This window comes from Nestor notabilis, unplaced genomic scaffold (assembly GCF_000696875.1).
Source record: "Nestor notabilis isolate BGI_N333 unplaced genomic scaffold, ASM69687v1 scaffold9349, whole genome shotgun sequence".
NCBI classification, from domain to species: domain Eukaryota; kingdom Metazoa; phylum Chordata; class Aves; order Psittaciformes; family Psittacidae; genus Nestor; species Nestor notabilis.
The window spans coordinates 1,179-17,429 of NW_009944075.1; the positions used below are offsets into that span (position 1 = coordinate 1,179).

At 44.8% G+C, this 16,251-nt stretch overlaps 1 protein-coding gene across 1 annotated transcript in view; it reads left to right on the forward strand.

Moving 5' to 3' along the window:
- Window positions 1-460: 460 nt before the first annotated feature.
- MCM10 (minichromosome maintenance complex component 10) overlaps window positions 461-16,251 on the forward strand; it is a 16,878-nt gene continuing 1,087 nt past the window's right edge. Inside the window, exons 1-16 of the mRNA XM_010022249.1 lie at window positions 461-467; window positions 1,231-1,554; window positions 2,384-2,488; window positions 3,097-3,231; window positions 3,745-3,919; window positions 4,677-4,842; window positions 5,730-5,897; window positions 7,273-7,389; window positions 8,531-8,730; window positions 9,692-9,792; window positions 10,802-10,897; window positions 11,001-11,118; window positions 12,045-12,276; window positions 13,769-13,928; window positions 14,541-14,659; window positions 15,626-15,739. Coding sequence (XP_010020551.1) covers window positions 461-467; window positions 1,231-1,554; window positions 2,384-2,488; window positions 3,097-3,231; window positions 3,745-3,919; window positions 4,677-4,842; window positions 5,730-5,897; window positions 7,273-7,389; window positions 8,531-8,730; window positions 9,692-9,792; window positions 10,802-10,897; window positions 11,001-11,118; window positions 12,045-12,276; window positions 13,769-13,928; window positions 14,541-14,659; window positions 15,626-15,739 — 2,337 coding nt within the window. The remainder of the gene's footprint in view (window positions 468-1,230; window positions 1,555-2,383; window positions 2,489-3,096; window positions 3,232-3,744; window positions 3,920-4,676; window positions 4,843-5,729; window positions 5,898-7,272; window positions 7,390-8,530; window positions 8,731-9,691; window positions 9,793-10,801; window positions 10,898-11,000; window positions 11,119-12,044; window positions 12,277-13,768; window positions 13,929-14,540; window positions 14,660-15,625; window positions 15,740-16,251) is intronic.

Below are 16,251 nucleotides of genomic sequence, written 5' to 3' on the forward strand. Positions count from 1 at the left end.
GGGTTGGAACTGGAGGAGCTTTAAGGTCCCTTCCAACCCAAATCATTCCATAATTCTATTAACTGTTAAATGTTAATAATCAGGTAAATGCTAATTATGATTATGGCAGGATGATGAGGTAAAAGTGGTTACTACTATGAGAATGTGGTTGGCATTTCTTAAAATCTGTGTCTCTTATGGGCTTTTTTCCCTGGAAGTGATGCCTTTACAGTGCAGGGAGTTCAGCAAAGGTGAGACTTTAGATGTACAAAAGGTACACGAGTGGTTTAAATTTATTGGAGTCCTCATCTGCAGCTGTGACCAAAGACAAGCTGGTGGTTTGCAGATCATCAAATAAGGAGCCTGAACACAATATGTGTTTCTAGGGGAGTTATATCTACTTTAACATTACCACTGTTGTTCTCTCCATAACAGAGAATATTTTTCCTTGAAGGACTGCTGAAGAAATCCTGGTGAAATCATGGATGGTAAGGGGGAAAGTACTCTTACTTTCAGTGGGAAAGTTGTCTTTTGATCAGTATGTAGTTAGTAAGTTCAAGCGTTCAAAAAACTTGATAAACCTTTTAGCAAAGGAAATGATGTTCCACTGATTTCACTTGCAGAGGTGTTTGAGGTTCATTCTTGTCACCTTTCTGTGAGGCTGCTTTGTCCCTTCCCTGCTTTTGTGTTTTCTTCAGTAGCAAAAACTAATGAAATTTCTTGTCTTGGTTGAACTTCAGTTATGCTTTGTCTGTCCCATTCCTCTCTCTGTATTTGATTTTCTTTTTTCCATTATTTTTCCCTTTGGACCATATTTCTTTGTTCTCTCTGCTCTTCCTGGAGCAAACCATATCTGAGAACATGCTTTCTTGCCTGCCTTGCATCTTCTTCTTCACCTTCCACTGGCAAAAGCCACATGTGTGTCTCTCTAGAGCTCCTGGCTACACTTTTACAGGTCCCCAGGCTTTTATTTGTACAAGCAGCTATTGTACAAGCAGCTGCATAGGAGGGAAAGACAGTGCTAATAGCCTGCAAGTTTTCTGCTGACTAGCTCAGCTTGCGAGCTGAGAGTGTCTGCAACCACATTTCCATCCAACCACACATCAGGAAGCTGCTCTATTTTCCTTTAGCCAAAGCTGAATGCTCCTTGCTGCTCTGCTTTAGTTTTGGTTGTCATTAGCTTGTAATTAGAGTATCTTGGATGTTTTATTCCGTGGCAGCTTTAACACTTGAGTTTCATTTTTACCTTAGCTGATGATGACTTGGATCTGTTGGCCTCCCTCCTGGAAGAAAGCGAGGCAACTGAGGAGAGGAATTCTCCTGAAGAGGAAGATGCTCCAGAGGATGAGGGGGGAGAACCAGATGAATATGATGAGCTCTTTGATGCAGAAGATGATGCGTCCTACACGGAGGAAGTGGATGCTGAGGACAGCCTGATGGATGAGCAGAAGGAGAACCTGGCTATGCTGTTTGGAGATGTAGATGACCTGCTGGAAGAGGAGGAGGCAGCAGAGGAAACTGCCTCCACTTCAGCTCACAGTCAGGCAAAAGAGAAAACCAACCAAGAACTACAAGGTTTCCGTAACAGCATATTTTACCTGTTCTGTTGTATACATCTTGTCCTAGAGAGCTAATGGGTGGAAGGCAGGGCCTGCTGCTTCTCAGTTTAAGGTGGTGCCAGAGTGGGAATACAGAAAGTTTCTAAGTCCAGTTTTTGATGCCCAGTGGCCAAACTCACCAAACCTATTTTCCCAAGAGAAGGACAGAGAGGACTTAAGTAAGCCAGGGAGTCCAAGTTAGCTCTAGTGAGCAGGATAGGGAAGGTGCCTATGTACCTGTGCCTTACCAAATAAAGAACAATGTTGCTTTGATGCTCAGGGTTGTCATCCTGGCATCTTTCACCATCACAGCAATCCCTTCCCCTTCAGGACTTACTGGCAGGAGGTTCTCCCGTACCAGTCAGCATGGAAGCAGAGCTGGCCACTGAGCTTTCCCTGTGTCCAAGCCACATATTTGATTATATCAGAAGCATTTCTTGGCAGGGGGGTTGGAACTAGATGATCTTAAGGTCCTTTCCGACCCTAACTATTCTACGATTCTATGCTAAGGAGTGCAATCATCAGCCATTTAAATTGTAGGAGTTACATGCAACATGGCAAGGAACTTAGCATGATCAAGTGAAATATTAATATGAGAGAAGTCAGCTCCAGGCTGTATGGAGAATTGTCCCTGCAGCGTGAGCTTCCTAGAACCAAGTAAATCTGTACTATGGCTCTAGTCTTTGTTTTCTAAGTTCCTGTGATGTAGTAAAGCTGCCAGACTTCCAGGGATCTCATAAATCCCTCTTTGCAATGGCTTCCTGCTGTCTGCATTATTATACTTTTTCTTCTCCTTTCTTTCCTAGCTGAGCTGAAAAAATTGCAAGAACAGATGAAGACATTACAGGAGCAGTTGAAAAAGGCTGCTATTGGGCAGCAGTCCAGTTCAGGCCCTGAGAAGAAAACCCCTGGTAATAAGACTAATTAAATGGGTTTAGGATTTGTTGTCTTACCAATATGGAATTTATAGGCAAGATGGAGCCTTGGAAATAATCCTAAAGTGGCCACTTTAGGAGCAGCAAGGAGGGAATGATGCCCTGGTGTATTCTCACCCAGATTGTTTCCTGCAGCTGCAGACTAAGTCAGTGAGCTGCAGTTTTGGTATCTGCATTATGGATTGATTCTGCATGGGGCAGCTTTCATGAAGTGCCCCAGGGTGTTCTGGAAGTGTCCCTTCTTACTGGCAGATGTTGTAACACACAGAAAATACAGCTGTGTTTGTTGCTATAGCACACTCCGTATAGTAATGAAACTGCATGGGAGAATTCAAAAGCAAGGGGATGCTCCTGCTTTCCACATCTTTATGGTTTCAGTGATATCCAAAGTTTTAGGTCATCATGGGGAAGAGTCTTTGGGGCTTTTCCAGCTCTTGCATTTCAGATGCTGGCAACTTAGCTGAAAGGCTTCCATGTGGGACCCTGACTTGGATTTGTTATCCAGAGAATTAATTAGTTTGGAACAACTCTTAATGTTTGAGTCCAGGTTCTGAGATGTCACATTATTTTGTTTCCTTGGCCAGGTAAATCTCCCTGTTCACCCTTAAAGGAAAGGAATGTTCAGAAGCTGCAAGAGTCACCATGTTTTTCAGCCCAGCTGGGCAATCCTTTACCTCCAGCCAAGCGAGGAACCCAGAAATCAAAAGCATCCTCAGCAGGTACCATTCTCAGCCTGCCTTCTCTCTGGATCACACTGGGCTGTTTTAGGAAGCTCATCTAGTTCACAGCAGCAGTATAGACACATCCAGGGTAGTTTTACACTAGTTGGTGCACCAGTAGCAGTCTGGTTACAGCAGAACAGAGCTTATTACAGAGTGAGTTAGTGTATTCTTTGCAATAGGTGCTGTGCTCTGTACTGCTGTGGTTGACTTGGACACTGACAGCAGTCCAGCTGGCAGCTGTGTATCCTACAGCTTAGTTTGCCTGGAAAATGAGAGCTGACCTGGGAAGCTCATCACCAGGCAGAGTTACGTCTGCTTGAGTTACATGTGGCTGGTCTGGAACTGTCAGTTCCCAGTGAGACCAGTATAAATGAGACAGTTTCACACCTTTTTCTTAAGTGTGTTATATTAGACTTCTGTCTCTGGTCAGTTTTAAGTTAGTGTTATTTTTAGTTAGAAGTTTTCTTTCGTGATCAAGAGGTTTTTTCCTTGCTTTTTTTCCTGCTAAAGAGAACAAGGCTCCTCCTCCACGGCAAGTCCTCAGCCTGGCATTCCAGCCTCTCCAATCTTCTGTGGGGAACACACCCAGTAAGGTGACCAGAGAGAAGACTCCTCACATACCTACATGCTCCAGAGCAACAACTCAGCCAGTGTCTGTGGAAACCTTCTCAGGACTGAGATTAAGGTGAGCAGCCCAGCACTGGGCTCCATCTGGGAGCACCACCCTCTAGTAGTGGGAGTGAAAATGGAATCAGTCCCATGTCCTGTGGTGCTGGTCACACAAGGGGTGTGCAGGGGACTGGATTTCTGAGTTGCTGTATAGACATCATTTAACCATGTCGCATCAGTCAGTTGTCATTAGGGGATGTAACGCAAAGCCATAGCACTGGCTTGGCGATCGGTAAATAGGAAACATTGACTTTTGGTGTAGTATTTCTATTTCTCTGCTCTTTTCTAACAACAACAACAAAAAAAAGCCATAATTTTATTAGCACTGCTTTCCTTGGGATGTCCTCAGTGGTGGAGGAGGGGAGCAGTGGGCATGTGCAAAGCCCAGCTGTGCCCTGGTTGAGCACATTCTGCTCCACACTGAGAAGCCTCGCAATCCCCATACTAGACGTGGCCACAAGAGGTCTCTGAATACTCACGGTGTGTTTCCAAACTCTGCTCAGTCAGTCGTATTCAGTCATTCCTGAAGTGAGCAGAGTTAATGCAGGCTCGGGGCTAAGTTGCAGTGCAGCTATTTGGACAACAAACAGCGTGATCAGTATCTATCTGGTGTGTGTACAGTGTCCTCAACAGAGGGGTTTTGTTTCAAGTGACCTCTGAGTGAAATAAGGCACAAGGCATTTTGCAGCAAGACACAGTCTCCCCAGGAGAATGCTGGATGATTTTTATTGTCCATTTATGCCGATGGATGTGTTCTCTTTTATATGATCCAGAAAACCCCGGGTGTCTTCAGCTGAAATGGACAGGAAAATGGCTAACAGGAAGCTCATCCGACTGTCCCAGCTGAAGAGCAAACTTGCTGTAGAAAACCTGGAGGAAATAGACTGGGTAACGTTTGGTGTCATAGTGAAGAAGGTCACTCCTCAGAGCACAAATAATGTAAGTAACTTTGTTGTATCCCTTGCTCAATTCAAGTAAAATGTTGGTCTTCTTTCCTGAGAAACTAGGTCTTTATCAGTCAACTCCATGGAGTCAATGAAAAGCTCCTGTATTAAAGATCTTGGCTTGCCTGCTTTCATGCAGTAATGCTGCTTTTAGTCCTTCAGATAAGTCCTTAGCTTACCAGTTGTCCCAGACAGTAGCATTAGCTAATGTAACCATAGCATCTGTCTGTCTTGACAGTGTTAATTATATGTTAAATGCCAATACAAAAAAAGGAGGACTGTGACCCTTTGTAGACAGCCCTCTTGTTCTAAATGTGCCAACACATTCTGCTTCCATTATTTCCCTAGAGGTTATTCTGTCCTAGAGGTATACATGTCCTATAGAAAGTCATTGATGAAACAGAGATCTGGATATGCTTTGGGTTTGTTTGTTCAGTGAGGTAAAAACCTCTTCACTCAGCAAGCAAGAGTGCTGTCCAGCTTTACTATCACGAACATTGGTGGCAGCACTATTATTGTGCTATTTTAGCCTTTAGGAACCCCAGAACTGGCTGTGTGGTATGGCTGGAGGTGTTGTATCTAACCTCTTACTGAGGTTACAAATTATGCTTTTCTAAATGCCCCATCCCTGGCAGTGTTCAAGGCCAGGTTGGACACAGGGGCTTGGAGCAACCTGCTCTAGTGGAAGGTGTCCCTGCCCATGGCAGCGGGTTGGAACTGGATGAGCTTTAAGGTCCCTTCAACCCAAACCAGTCTGGGATTCTATGAAATCAGAAAAACACTGGGCAGGGGGTAGGAATCAGAATAACTCTTCAAAAGCAACAGGGCTGTAGTCAGTGTCTTTATACAGAGAGCTGAAAGGAAAGTGAATGTCTGTTCCAGGGCAGAACCTTCAGTATCTGGCGGCTGAATGACCTACGGGATCTCAATCAGTGTGTCTCACTCTTCTTGTTTGGTGATGTCCACAAAGAGCACTGGAAGACAGACCAAGGCACAGTCATCGGGCTGCTTAATGCCAATCCTATGAAACCTAAAGAAGGCTCAGATGAGGTGAGAGGATTTTTCACTTGCCCATAGCTGAACTTTCTTGTATCTGCTTGAGAATTAGCTTTTCAGCACATAGTAAGGCTGAAATTACAGCAGTCTGCCCACACAGTTTAAATTGTATTCAGATATTTGCATGGTGTGTATTTGCCCCCAGCCTTCTGGAAGACTGAGCTTCCAGTCCTGTTAAGAAGCAAGAAGTCCTATTAAGCATCTAAAGCCAGAGTTTATTCAAGTGTTTAATCTGCTCACAGTTGCAGTCGGATCAGACTCTGATGTACAGAGTGTGTTTTCATTTCAGTTTATTCAGCTACTTCAGTGCAATGTCTGTTTCAGCCTAGAGGTCTCTCAAAGCTGAGAAAGGTGGAGAAGCTCATTTCTCTCTTATAATTTAAGCAGGAGATGTGATTGCAAAATATTTCCTGGTTCCAAAATCATGACTGAGATGGAGCAACATCTGATTTATTAAACAAAGGATATATTATGTAAAGTCAGTTGATAAATAGTAGTTGGCCTGTTTAATCAATTACTTCTAAATGCAGAACATGACGAATTACTTTGCTGTAAGTATCAAAACGTTTAAGGTGGCTTCATTTTGCTAATAAATTAATTTTTGTTTAATATGTTTTTAATTGCACTGGAATGGAAACCATTTTTACTGGCTTCTGTAAAGCAGAATTTCAGGCTAGCAGCTGGTGATGTACTGTTTTGCATTCTAAATTCTCCAAATGGAAAAATGAAGAATCTCATTAACTGTCTATTAAGCCATCTAATTGCTTAAATTAACAGGAATAAGCAGTAGAAAATCCTGTTGGTGAGTAGAAAGGCACAGCAGAGTTAGTGCAGGGCTGTATTTAACTGTGAAGAATTGTTCTTAGCTAAAATGTACGTATTTAGAACTACACTAGAATTGACTTCTCAAAGTGTTTCTTACCTACAGACACAATTCCTAGTATCTTTGGTGGTGTGAAGTAGGCACTCTTTTTGCATAGCATCAGTTTTGATTTGACCTAGATATATGGAGAGGGACAGAGAGCTCTAGTACCTCTGCTCTTCCCATCCACTGCTGAATGTGGGTGCTGTGGTGGTGTCAGAGCTGAGCTGTACAGGACCATCATTCATTCACAACTAGAGCTGCCTTTGCTGGTCTTTGGTTTTCTGAGGCTCATCATAGAAATACAACATCTTTATCTCTTTGTGAGAAAGAAATTCACTTTTTTTCACTGAGTGAACAGGACGTGTGGTTTTCTTAAACTGGGCCTGCATTTTAAAGCTGCACTGTTAATACCAGAGGTACTAACCTGCATCAGAGCCAAACCAGTGGCAACTAGGGAGAAACCCATCCAGTTCCTCCTCAAGATACTCTCTGATTGCTTTCTAGGTGTGTTTGTCTGTTGACCATCCCCAGAAGATCCTTCTCATGGGTGAAGCTCTGGACATGGGCACCTGCAAAGCCAGGAAGAAGAATGGTGATCCCTGTGCACAGATTGTGAACCTGGTCTGTATCTCAGTAGTTTAGAAAGACATCCTTATGTTTGATTTTGTTCTGATGTTCTGACTCTTTGACTTGTAACTAAAGTATGTGGAGGAACTGAGAAATGAAACCTAGAGGAGCTGCTTCTGTGATGGCATGGTAGTTCCCTAAATGCAAAGCAGTGAAAAGAGATGGTCTTGACCACCATCTCCATACCCTTTCACTCTCCTTTGCGCCAGTGCAAGCTCCCATGCACTGCACTAGGGAACTCATCCAAGGTAAAACAACGGGAGGTTTTCTTGGGAATGGTTGTGTTTTTCAGAGATGGTTTTAAACTAATGAGTTCTTTGGTCCAGCGTGCCTGCAGGCTGCCAGAATATTTATACCTAAATGTGGGGCACTGGAGATGAGAGGAAGAAGGTGTTGGGGTTCTTCTTTTAGGGGCAGTACTGACCTGTACTGGTTTAAAGGACTTGTGGATAATGTCACTTCATGGCTGTGGTGATGTTATGATACCTGAAAGGAACCCTGTCTAAGTTGGAAGGGTTACAGGTAGTAGGGTAGCACTTCGAAGGAGCAGAGAAAATGAAGGACTGAAGAACTGGGGAGGAAATCAAAGTGTGTGGAGAGGGAAGAAGACATTTCATTGTGCGTAACTGTAGTTACACAAATCTGGGGCAGATGAATATCAACGAGAACTGGGAGGGAGATGTTGGGAGAAAATTAAGAACACCCTGAGTGAGTGCACTTAAGGCACTGCTGTCTCTCACTGGCAGCTCATTATCTTCAGTTCTAAACTCTCTGGACTGACACTGACCCATTAGTGTTCCTTTGTGTTCATACCTGTAAGAAAACTACATACAGTTTAGAGTCAAGAGTACAGAATCTGAGCAAGAGGACCCGGGACATCAATTAACTTGAGCCTAGGAATAACCTTAGAATTCCTTAACACACAGGTCTTTTTCCAGTGTTTAGTATGGACAACTGGAGTTTTGTTTTATATTGCTGCAGTGTGGGCATAAGTTTGTTGAACTGATCAAATGCTGCAGCAGCACAATAGAGCTGTTCCTTCAGTTCAGCCATAGAAGGATGCATGGGGGTGAGAGAAAGGAAGGAAATTGGACTTGCTAGTGCTCTGCAACAGGCTTCTCCCATTTCTTTTCAGAATGACTGTGAATATTGCCAGTATCACATCCAATCCCAGTACAAGAAGCTCAGCTCCAAGAGGGCAGATCTTCAGTCCACCTTCTCTGGTGGCCGCATTCCCAAAAAGCTTGGCCGGAGGAATCCCACTTTGAAGGAGCGGCTCTGTCAGGATGGGTTTTACTATGGAGGAGTCTCTTCAGCAGCATATGCAGCCTCAGTGTAAGATAAACTACTTACTTCCCTTGCTTTGTAACAGGATTTCCCTCCCTTACAAGTAAGCCTGAAGCTCTAAGGGGGTCTATTTAGTTAGTGATCCCTTTGCCATAACTGCATTCAGCAGATAGGAAGAAATGCCCCACGTTTGGTGTAATCCTCCTGGTCCCATGGGATAACAGAGCTGCTGTTTGGTAGGAGAATGTTAACAGTCAGCACAAAGACGTGGTAAGGGGTGGTTTTACCTCTAAATTAATACTGTGATGTGCAGCCAGGCACATTGTGTTTCAGTAGGTGAAATGAACTTTATCATGAGATCACAAGCATTTGGTTAGTCTCCAAGATGACTGTTTTTCAGAGGCATTCCCTTACTGTATCTAGTTATGGCTCATGGCATTTCATCCCACATTCAGTGTATTCTGTATTTCCTCCTCCTCTCTTCCTTGACTGAAATAACACAGTATCACTGTGTGGCAATGAAGAGACAGTAGTACACCCTGCTTATTCTTAAGTGATCGGTGTGCATCTCATAACAGGCATAGAGGGGCCAGGTCCTCCATCCAAATTCCCCTGAAGACAGCTGTGGAAAGATGAGTCACAGCTGGATCAAGCCCTGTGCTTGCATATGACTTTCATTCCCTTACCACTGCCCTCTGATAACTGGTGTGACTCCACAGTAATGAAGCAGTTCCAGCTTCCTTTCTGTCCCTGGCACTATCTCTGAGCAAAGCTTAACCATTACCTATGTTTAGTTTTCTCTCAATGCATAGGAAGTACATATCTCAACCCAGGCACAAATGGTTGATCCTAAACATTGAGCTAGAATTTGGATTTAGCTCCACCTCATTCCCAGAGTCAGACAGAAGAGAGGCACCCTTGAAGGAGGCTGGAGTTTTGTTGAAGCTCTGGGCTAACATTCCTCTAAGAATGGGAAAACTGATGCTCTGGTTTTGTTTCCTCTTTCCAGTGCAGCAGCTGCAGTGCCCAAAAGGAAGATTCAAACCACTCTCTCCAATCTCGTCGTGAGAGGAGTCGATGCAATTGTCCAGGAAACCAAGCAGAAAATTGGTACCTAATTACCCATATAGTCTCTTCACCTTCCAGATATTCCCAGCTGGATGTGTACATGTGTCCCAGGACCCTGCTACTCACTGAATGAACCTGGCAATTGCTTTGCTACAGAGATAGCCATTTGCAGGCTGCCTACTCAATTGATCAAAACCCCTCTTCCCTCTTGAGAGCGTAGCTACAAGGCAAACGTAACTAAGCAACTGGGTAGCTCCATGCATCTGTTTTTCATCAGTGCCCCTGAATTAAGTTTCCTGTTCTGTCTCTGGACAGTGACAGAAGATCTTTGCCAGATTAAGGCGAATGGAGGTTTTAAGGACTTTGAACCAGAGAATTTATTTTCTTTGATTAAAATAAATGACTTCTGTCAATCTTGAAAGCTTCCAAGGAATACTAAGTATAAATCAGAGTCAGGTCTGCAATGCAGGGGACCTCCTGAGTACCCAGCCTGTTCCTACTGCTTTTCTTTTGTGATCTTCAAAGCATATTCCTTCCATAGTCTCTGGGATGTCACCAGTCTTCTCTGCCTCCATTTTGTTTCTGTAAAGCACTTAATATTACATCCTCCTTTTACAAAGATAACACAGGATTTAAACTATGGGCTCTGTGTGCCACATACATAGAAATCTTGTTCACATCTTTCAGTTCCCTCCATTGCAGACAACACAGTGTGTGTCCCTGTCTCTAGCTCTTAATTTTCCAGGGATAAGATGTGGTGGCTTCAGGGCTTTCAAGCATTCTAAAAATGGGAATGGTGGGAGTACCACAGGCAGCCAAGGCTGCGGAGGAGCTGACTGATGGGCTTGCTGAAGGGATAGAAATGTCTTCATGATGTGCTTTGTGAGCACAAGGCCCTGGATAACCAAATATAATGTAGAAGTTGGCCTTGCTTTGGGGGGGTCCTCACGCAGGTGACCTGCAGGGGTGTTTCTCCCAACCTAAACCTAGGCTTGCTTCCCTTCCTGGCTCCAGGTCTGTTGTATTTCTGCCTCTTTTGCTCCAGGAGCAGGAAAGAGACCCATGCAGTGTTCTGAGGAATTCAAGGAACTATTGGCACAGCCAACTTTTGGAGCACGAAACCTCTGCAAGCACTGGACCAAAGCAGGTATTGTCCTTCTGCCTGAAGGAAAACCCACTCCTGAAATCACTCACCCTCCTTCTGAGCAAACATTGGTGGCTTTTTATTTTGGTTTGTTTTTTTCTCCCAGATGTTGAGAAGAAGCAAGAGCCCAATATCCAGCCTGTCTCTGCTTCTGCACTGCTCAAGCAACAGAAACAGAAGTTGCTGGAGGCCAGAAAGAAGCGATCTGAAGAGATTCAGAGGAGGTAAAATACACACTGCCCTGCACAGGAAGTCTTCTGTTATTTTTTATATACATATATAAAAAAAAGATACAAATATATATAGTGGCCCTACTGTAACTGTAGGAGGTGTTTTGCTGTTTTAATGAAAACTTCACTGAAATAGAAATACCCCCATATTCAGTGGAGAACCAAATGTTCCAGCACAGTGCCCAGCATGATGGGAAGAGGCTGATTAGAGTAGAAAACTGGGGTCAGGAGTCCTGGTTCTGTTCCTTGCCAGCTTGCAAGTGTCTTCTGAACCTCAAGATTGCCAAGTGTTTTGTGCAGATCTTGGTAACAAACCTAAGAACCACCTCAGAAGAGCCACCCTGGGTGAGACCAAGATTGATGTAGCCTCAGAAGGCTCAGCAGGAGCCAAAACAGAACTTGAAAGAGAATAAGACTAGGCACAATCATGGTGATATTGCCCCCAAATTCTCTCCCAGCTTACAACAGTGTGTATTTTAGGGACTTCCCAAGCTAAGGGTGGTGTCTGTTATAGTATCTCTGAAGGGATTCCCCCCACAAGCCCCATGAACCTGTCCTTTATGTGACTTCTGTGACAAGGAGTCTTCCTGCTTAACTACCTATCCTGCAAAGAAGCCCAATTTTCCAAGTGGTTTTGGTTCCCACTTCCCAGTTTCACTTGATGCTTCTCTCTGGTTTTAGTTTTGAAAGCAATTGGTTGTTCACTCCTTCTGGTGACTTCAGGTCACTCTTGGTATGAGTGAGTTCCTTACCAGTCTTATTTCACTCTCCAAAATGCCTCAATTGCTGCATGTTTTCCTAGCAATAGAAGGCAAATTAGTTAAAAATCCCAGTCTGCATCCCTTCCATTCCTGTTTCTCAAACCTTTCTGTCTCTTTGACTTGTGTCCTTATGTTAATGGATTATTCTTGTCTTACAAGGTTTCTCCAGAGCACAAGTAAAGCTGGCAGCCCTGCTCCCCTGTCCTCCTCCAGACAGTCCTCACACCATTCCCCAATGCCTGGGGCAGAGTTTCCCAAAGCTGCCAAAATGTCAACTCCTCAAAGGCCCAGGCTAGGCACAGGCTTCTCAGAAGGAGAAGATATCCTCTTCTTTGATGGGTCTCCTCCTGCTCCAAAACCAAAGCTAGACAGCTTGGCAGAAGCCAAAAAGGTAACAGCTCTTTCAATCTTCTAAGTATTAAGAAGGGGAGGTTAAGGGAAGTTTGGTTCGTGGTAGTAGAGGGGTCTTTGGTCAGATATGGGCCAGCTCAGCTCGTAACATCAGTGACGTTTCTGATGTGTGTGCTCCTGACAGCCCTTAGTACCAAGGTCCATGCTTGTAGTCAACCTCCAGAGCAGTGGAACAGCAGCTGAAAAGGGACTTCTGTGTGTGACATTTGGCCGCTGGAGCTGGTTTCTCTTGCTTGTTCAAAATCCACCTGGACTGATCAGAAGTGAATTGTTATGATCTGTCTCGTGCGTGTGATGCTCATGAGCTCACTCTTGATCTTCCCTCAAGGCAAGCACCACTGAAGCCACTGACACCACTGGCAATTTCAGCAAGTGCCAATGTGGGACAGAACAGCCTCTTGGGATGGGGCTGGGGAAGAAGGGATGGGGACATAGAGCATCTCAGTTAAGTCATGAACCTGATGCTAAGCTTTTTGCTGAAGAAACACTTCTTTGTGCATGCTGGCAGCTTCTCTGAGCAGAACTGACTCCATTCTTCATGATCTGACATAGTCTGTCACCCCTTGGGCAAACTACCTTTGGAAAGCAGTTTGGAGAAGCCCTGTGGCTGTCCTTGTACTCTGTTCTTCATGCAAGTGGGATGGAGCTTCTCTGTCCACTACTGGCTGCTCTTTCTGCTCTAGTATTTTGGGGGGTTGGGACATCAGATTGTGGGTAGGTCCTGAATCAGGATGGGAGGTGCTGAAGTGGTTTTTACAGAAGAAAGGAGAGCAAAGCCTGTTGCTATAGATTATTTTACAAGCATGAAAACCCTGAAGTGCTGGGAAGGGACATGGAATTAGTGCTGAAAACCCCTGGAAAGCTAAACTGCACGTTTGTTCTTTGGCACTGCTGGTGCAGTGCACTGTGTTTTCTGTTTGCCAGGCAAGCAGCAGTGAACAAAACTAGTTCAGCTGTGTTGTGTCATGAGTTTGGATAATTTTGGTTTCCAGCCAGAACAGACTGCATCTTGCCTTGGCACAAATGTGTTCACATGTTTGTCAGAGAAACTTCTCTCTTCCAGCAAGGAGGAAGGAGTCTCAGCATTCTGGGAGCATGGCAAGGGATAGTTGTAGACAAGTTTCTCTTAGTTCCCAATTATTACCAGTTTATGTGGAAATCCCAACTGATTTGATTCCTCTGGAAAAGGTACTGATATGAGAAGCAGTTAAAGCACAGCTGCAGCATTATCAAGCCTGGTAACACCACTCTAGGAGTGATTTTATGGTTTAGGAAGTCACAAGAGATTGGGTATGTTGTGAATGACACATGCAGCAGAGCTGGGAGTTTGGCTGGGCCTCTCTTTGGCCAGCTCTGTGCTCAGTGGATCTTTGTCTCCTCCATTCAACAGATTTCCTGTGCTACTTCTGGAAGCAGGAACAAGGAAGCCAGGTTGGTCACCAACACATTCACTGCTATTCTCTTGTTTCTAGCTGGCTGCAATACGCCGACTGCGAGCAAAAGGGCAGGTTCTTGCTAAAACTGACCCAAACAATGTCAAGAGGAAACGAGCTGATGATGCTGATGTCCTAGAAATCATTGAAAGAGTTGAGAAGAATGTTGCTCAGCCACAAGGTACAGAAGCAGAGAATGGTATGTAATGTTAGCTTCTAGGAGAGAAAAATCATGCTTATGTCGTGCCGAACACTTGCTGAGTTAAAACCAAAGAGAGGCCAAGTTAAGTCTGTTTAGAACCTCAAGGGTTTGTTGCAAAGCCTGAACCATCTCTTAGCCCTGTGGAGAGAGTGTGAGATGTAAGCTCTGATAGCTCCCAGTCCTCATGTCTCTTCTCTTTCTTCTGGCACTTGAGCATGGCTGACTTAACCAAGGGAAACCAAACAGTCCCACCTGGGAAGGTGTCTGAATTTTCTGTGGGAACTTGAGTTTGCCTGCTGGTGATTTACTGTGTGATCTTGGATGAACTGCTTCATTCCCTTTAATGCTTCCCCAGCAGTCAGGGAGGCAGCGCTGCTCGCTCCCTGGAAGTAATGTGGAAATTCCTGGTACAGCTTTGAGAGAAGAGGCAATGTTATTAAATGAAAAAAGCTTTTTGTTCTGAAACCTTATTCATGTTCCTGCTGTTTGACCTGAACATCTGCTTGAGAGACCTGAGACTTCCAAAATCTCCTGCAGTGACCATGCTTAGAGATCACAACCTCGTTTTGAACTTGGTCTCTGTAGGACTCAGCCTTTTTGTCTCTCTAGATATGAATGAACTGGAGCCTGCCCAAAAGAAACGGCGTGAGCAGCTGGCCTATCTGGAGTCAGAAGAGTTCCAGAAAATCCTGAATGCCAAGTCTAAGCACACAGATGTCCTCAAAGAGGTATGGCCTCAATCCAGCCATGACTGAGAGCTCAGAACTAGGGAGCTGTCTGCACTCCTAATGATTTCAGCAAGGAACAGGCACACAAACGTGTAACAGGCACCAAATCATCCTGATGGCTTCAAGGCCAGGTTGGACAGAGCCTTGGGCAACACGGTCTAGTGTGAGGTGTCACTGCCCATGGCAGGAGGTTGGAACTGGATGATCTTAAGGTCCTTTCCAACCTAAACCATTCTGATTTTATGAGTAGGGTCAGGGACCTCTGAGCACACAGGCTGCAAATCACCATTACTGCCATAGCCATGGGAAGGTCAAGTTGCCATCAGGTTTTTTTGGAAGAGTCAGTGAAGTTTCCTGGTTAGTGGATGAACAAAGAAATCCTTGTGCCTTGAAACCAAGTTAGCCACATGCCTATTTGGTCCCTCAGTTTTTGACATCTTGGTCACCATAAGGACAGCTGCCATCTTCGTCTGGGACTCACCTAAGTTGTGCAGCCTGTGAAATGCCAGCAGTTGCTCTGAAGAGCTCAGAGGTTGGGTTTCTCTTGTCAGGGTCTTTGCTGAGCATGTTCCCAGTGGCACAGGGCTCTTGTCTTGGACACATTATATTGGTATGAAGTCCCAGCTGGTTTAAGGTCTTCTGAAGAGTAATAGTTTGGCTAAGAACCAAGCCTATTTATTACATCTGCCTGCCTGACCTCTCCCTGCACTGTCCTTGCAGGTATGTGCTTATGCTGCTGTTAAACCTCCCACTCATTCATCTCAGAGGTGGCTCATTTCAGTGTTGGTGATCACAGCATGTGCGCTATATGGGCTTCTTTGGAAGCAAGACGTATTTGGGGTTTCTCTGGCTCCCAGACTGCAGTGTACTTCAAAACAGACCCAGCACTAATTTGCCCTAATGCTGTTTATGGAATGGCTTCTCCCATCTTTATCCTCCCACAACCTTTTGTGTGTGCCCTCACAGGTTGAGGCTGAACTGCAGGAGCAATACTTTCAGCCACTGGTGAAAAAGGAAGAATTAGAAGAGAAGATGAGGAGCATTAAAGAAGTGAAATGTCGAGTTGTGACGTGTAAAATGGTGAGTGAAGGGGGGAGCCAGGGTAACAGCAGTGCAGTGGAACATGGATTGTACAGAATGATGCTGGACCATCCTGCAGACTCCCATCTGTTACTCTTGGCCATAGTCCAGTGCAGGGATCAAATGGAGATGGTTCTGTTCCTTATGCCTCTTGCTGAGAACAAGCCATGCACTGTGTGACTGGTACGTGGAGACACTGGCAAGGCAGGCTTTAGTGCTGTGCTGAACACCTCAGCTTGGTGTTTGTGCCAGTGGGTTTCTTGGGTGTTGGTGTCCTGAAAACATTTATCAGGTTCTTCCCTGAAGTGCTTTGTACCAGGACCCTCAGTTCCCCGTATTACAAGAGAAAGTGAATTGCCTTGAGAATGTAACACTGGGTGGGATTCCTCTGTCTGATTTCCAGGGACTTCGCCGTCAGGAAGAGGAGTGGAGCTTTGTTACTATCCCAAATAGAGAGGAAGGGAGGAGTTACCTCCCATTCCCCAGTTTCAGCCCCTGCTGAAATTTACCTC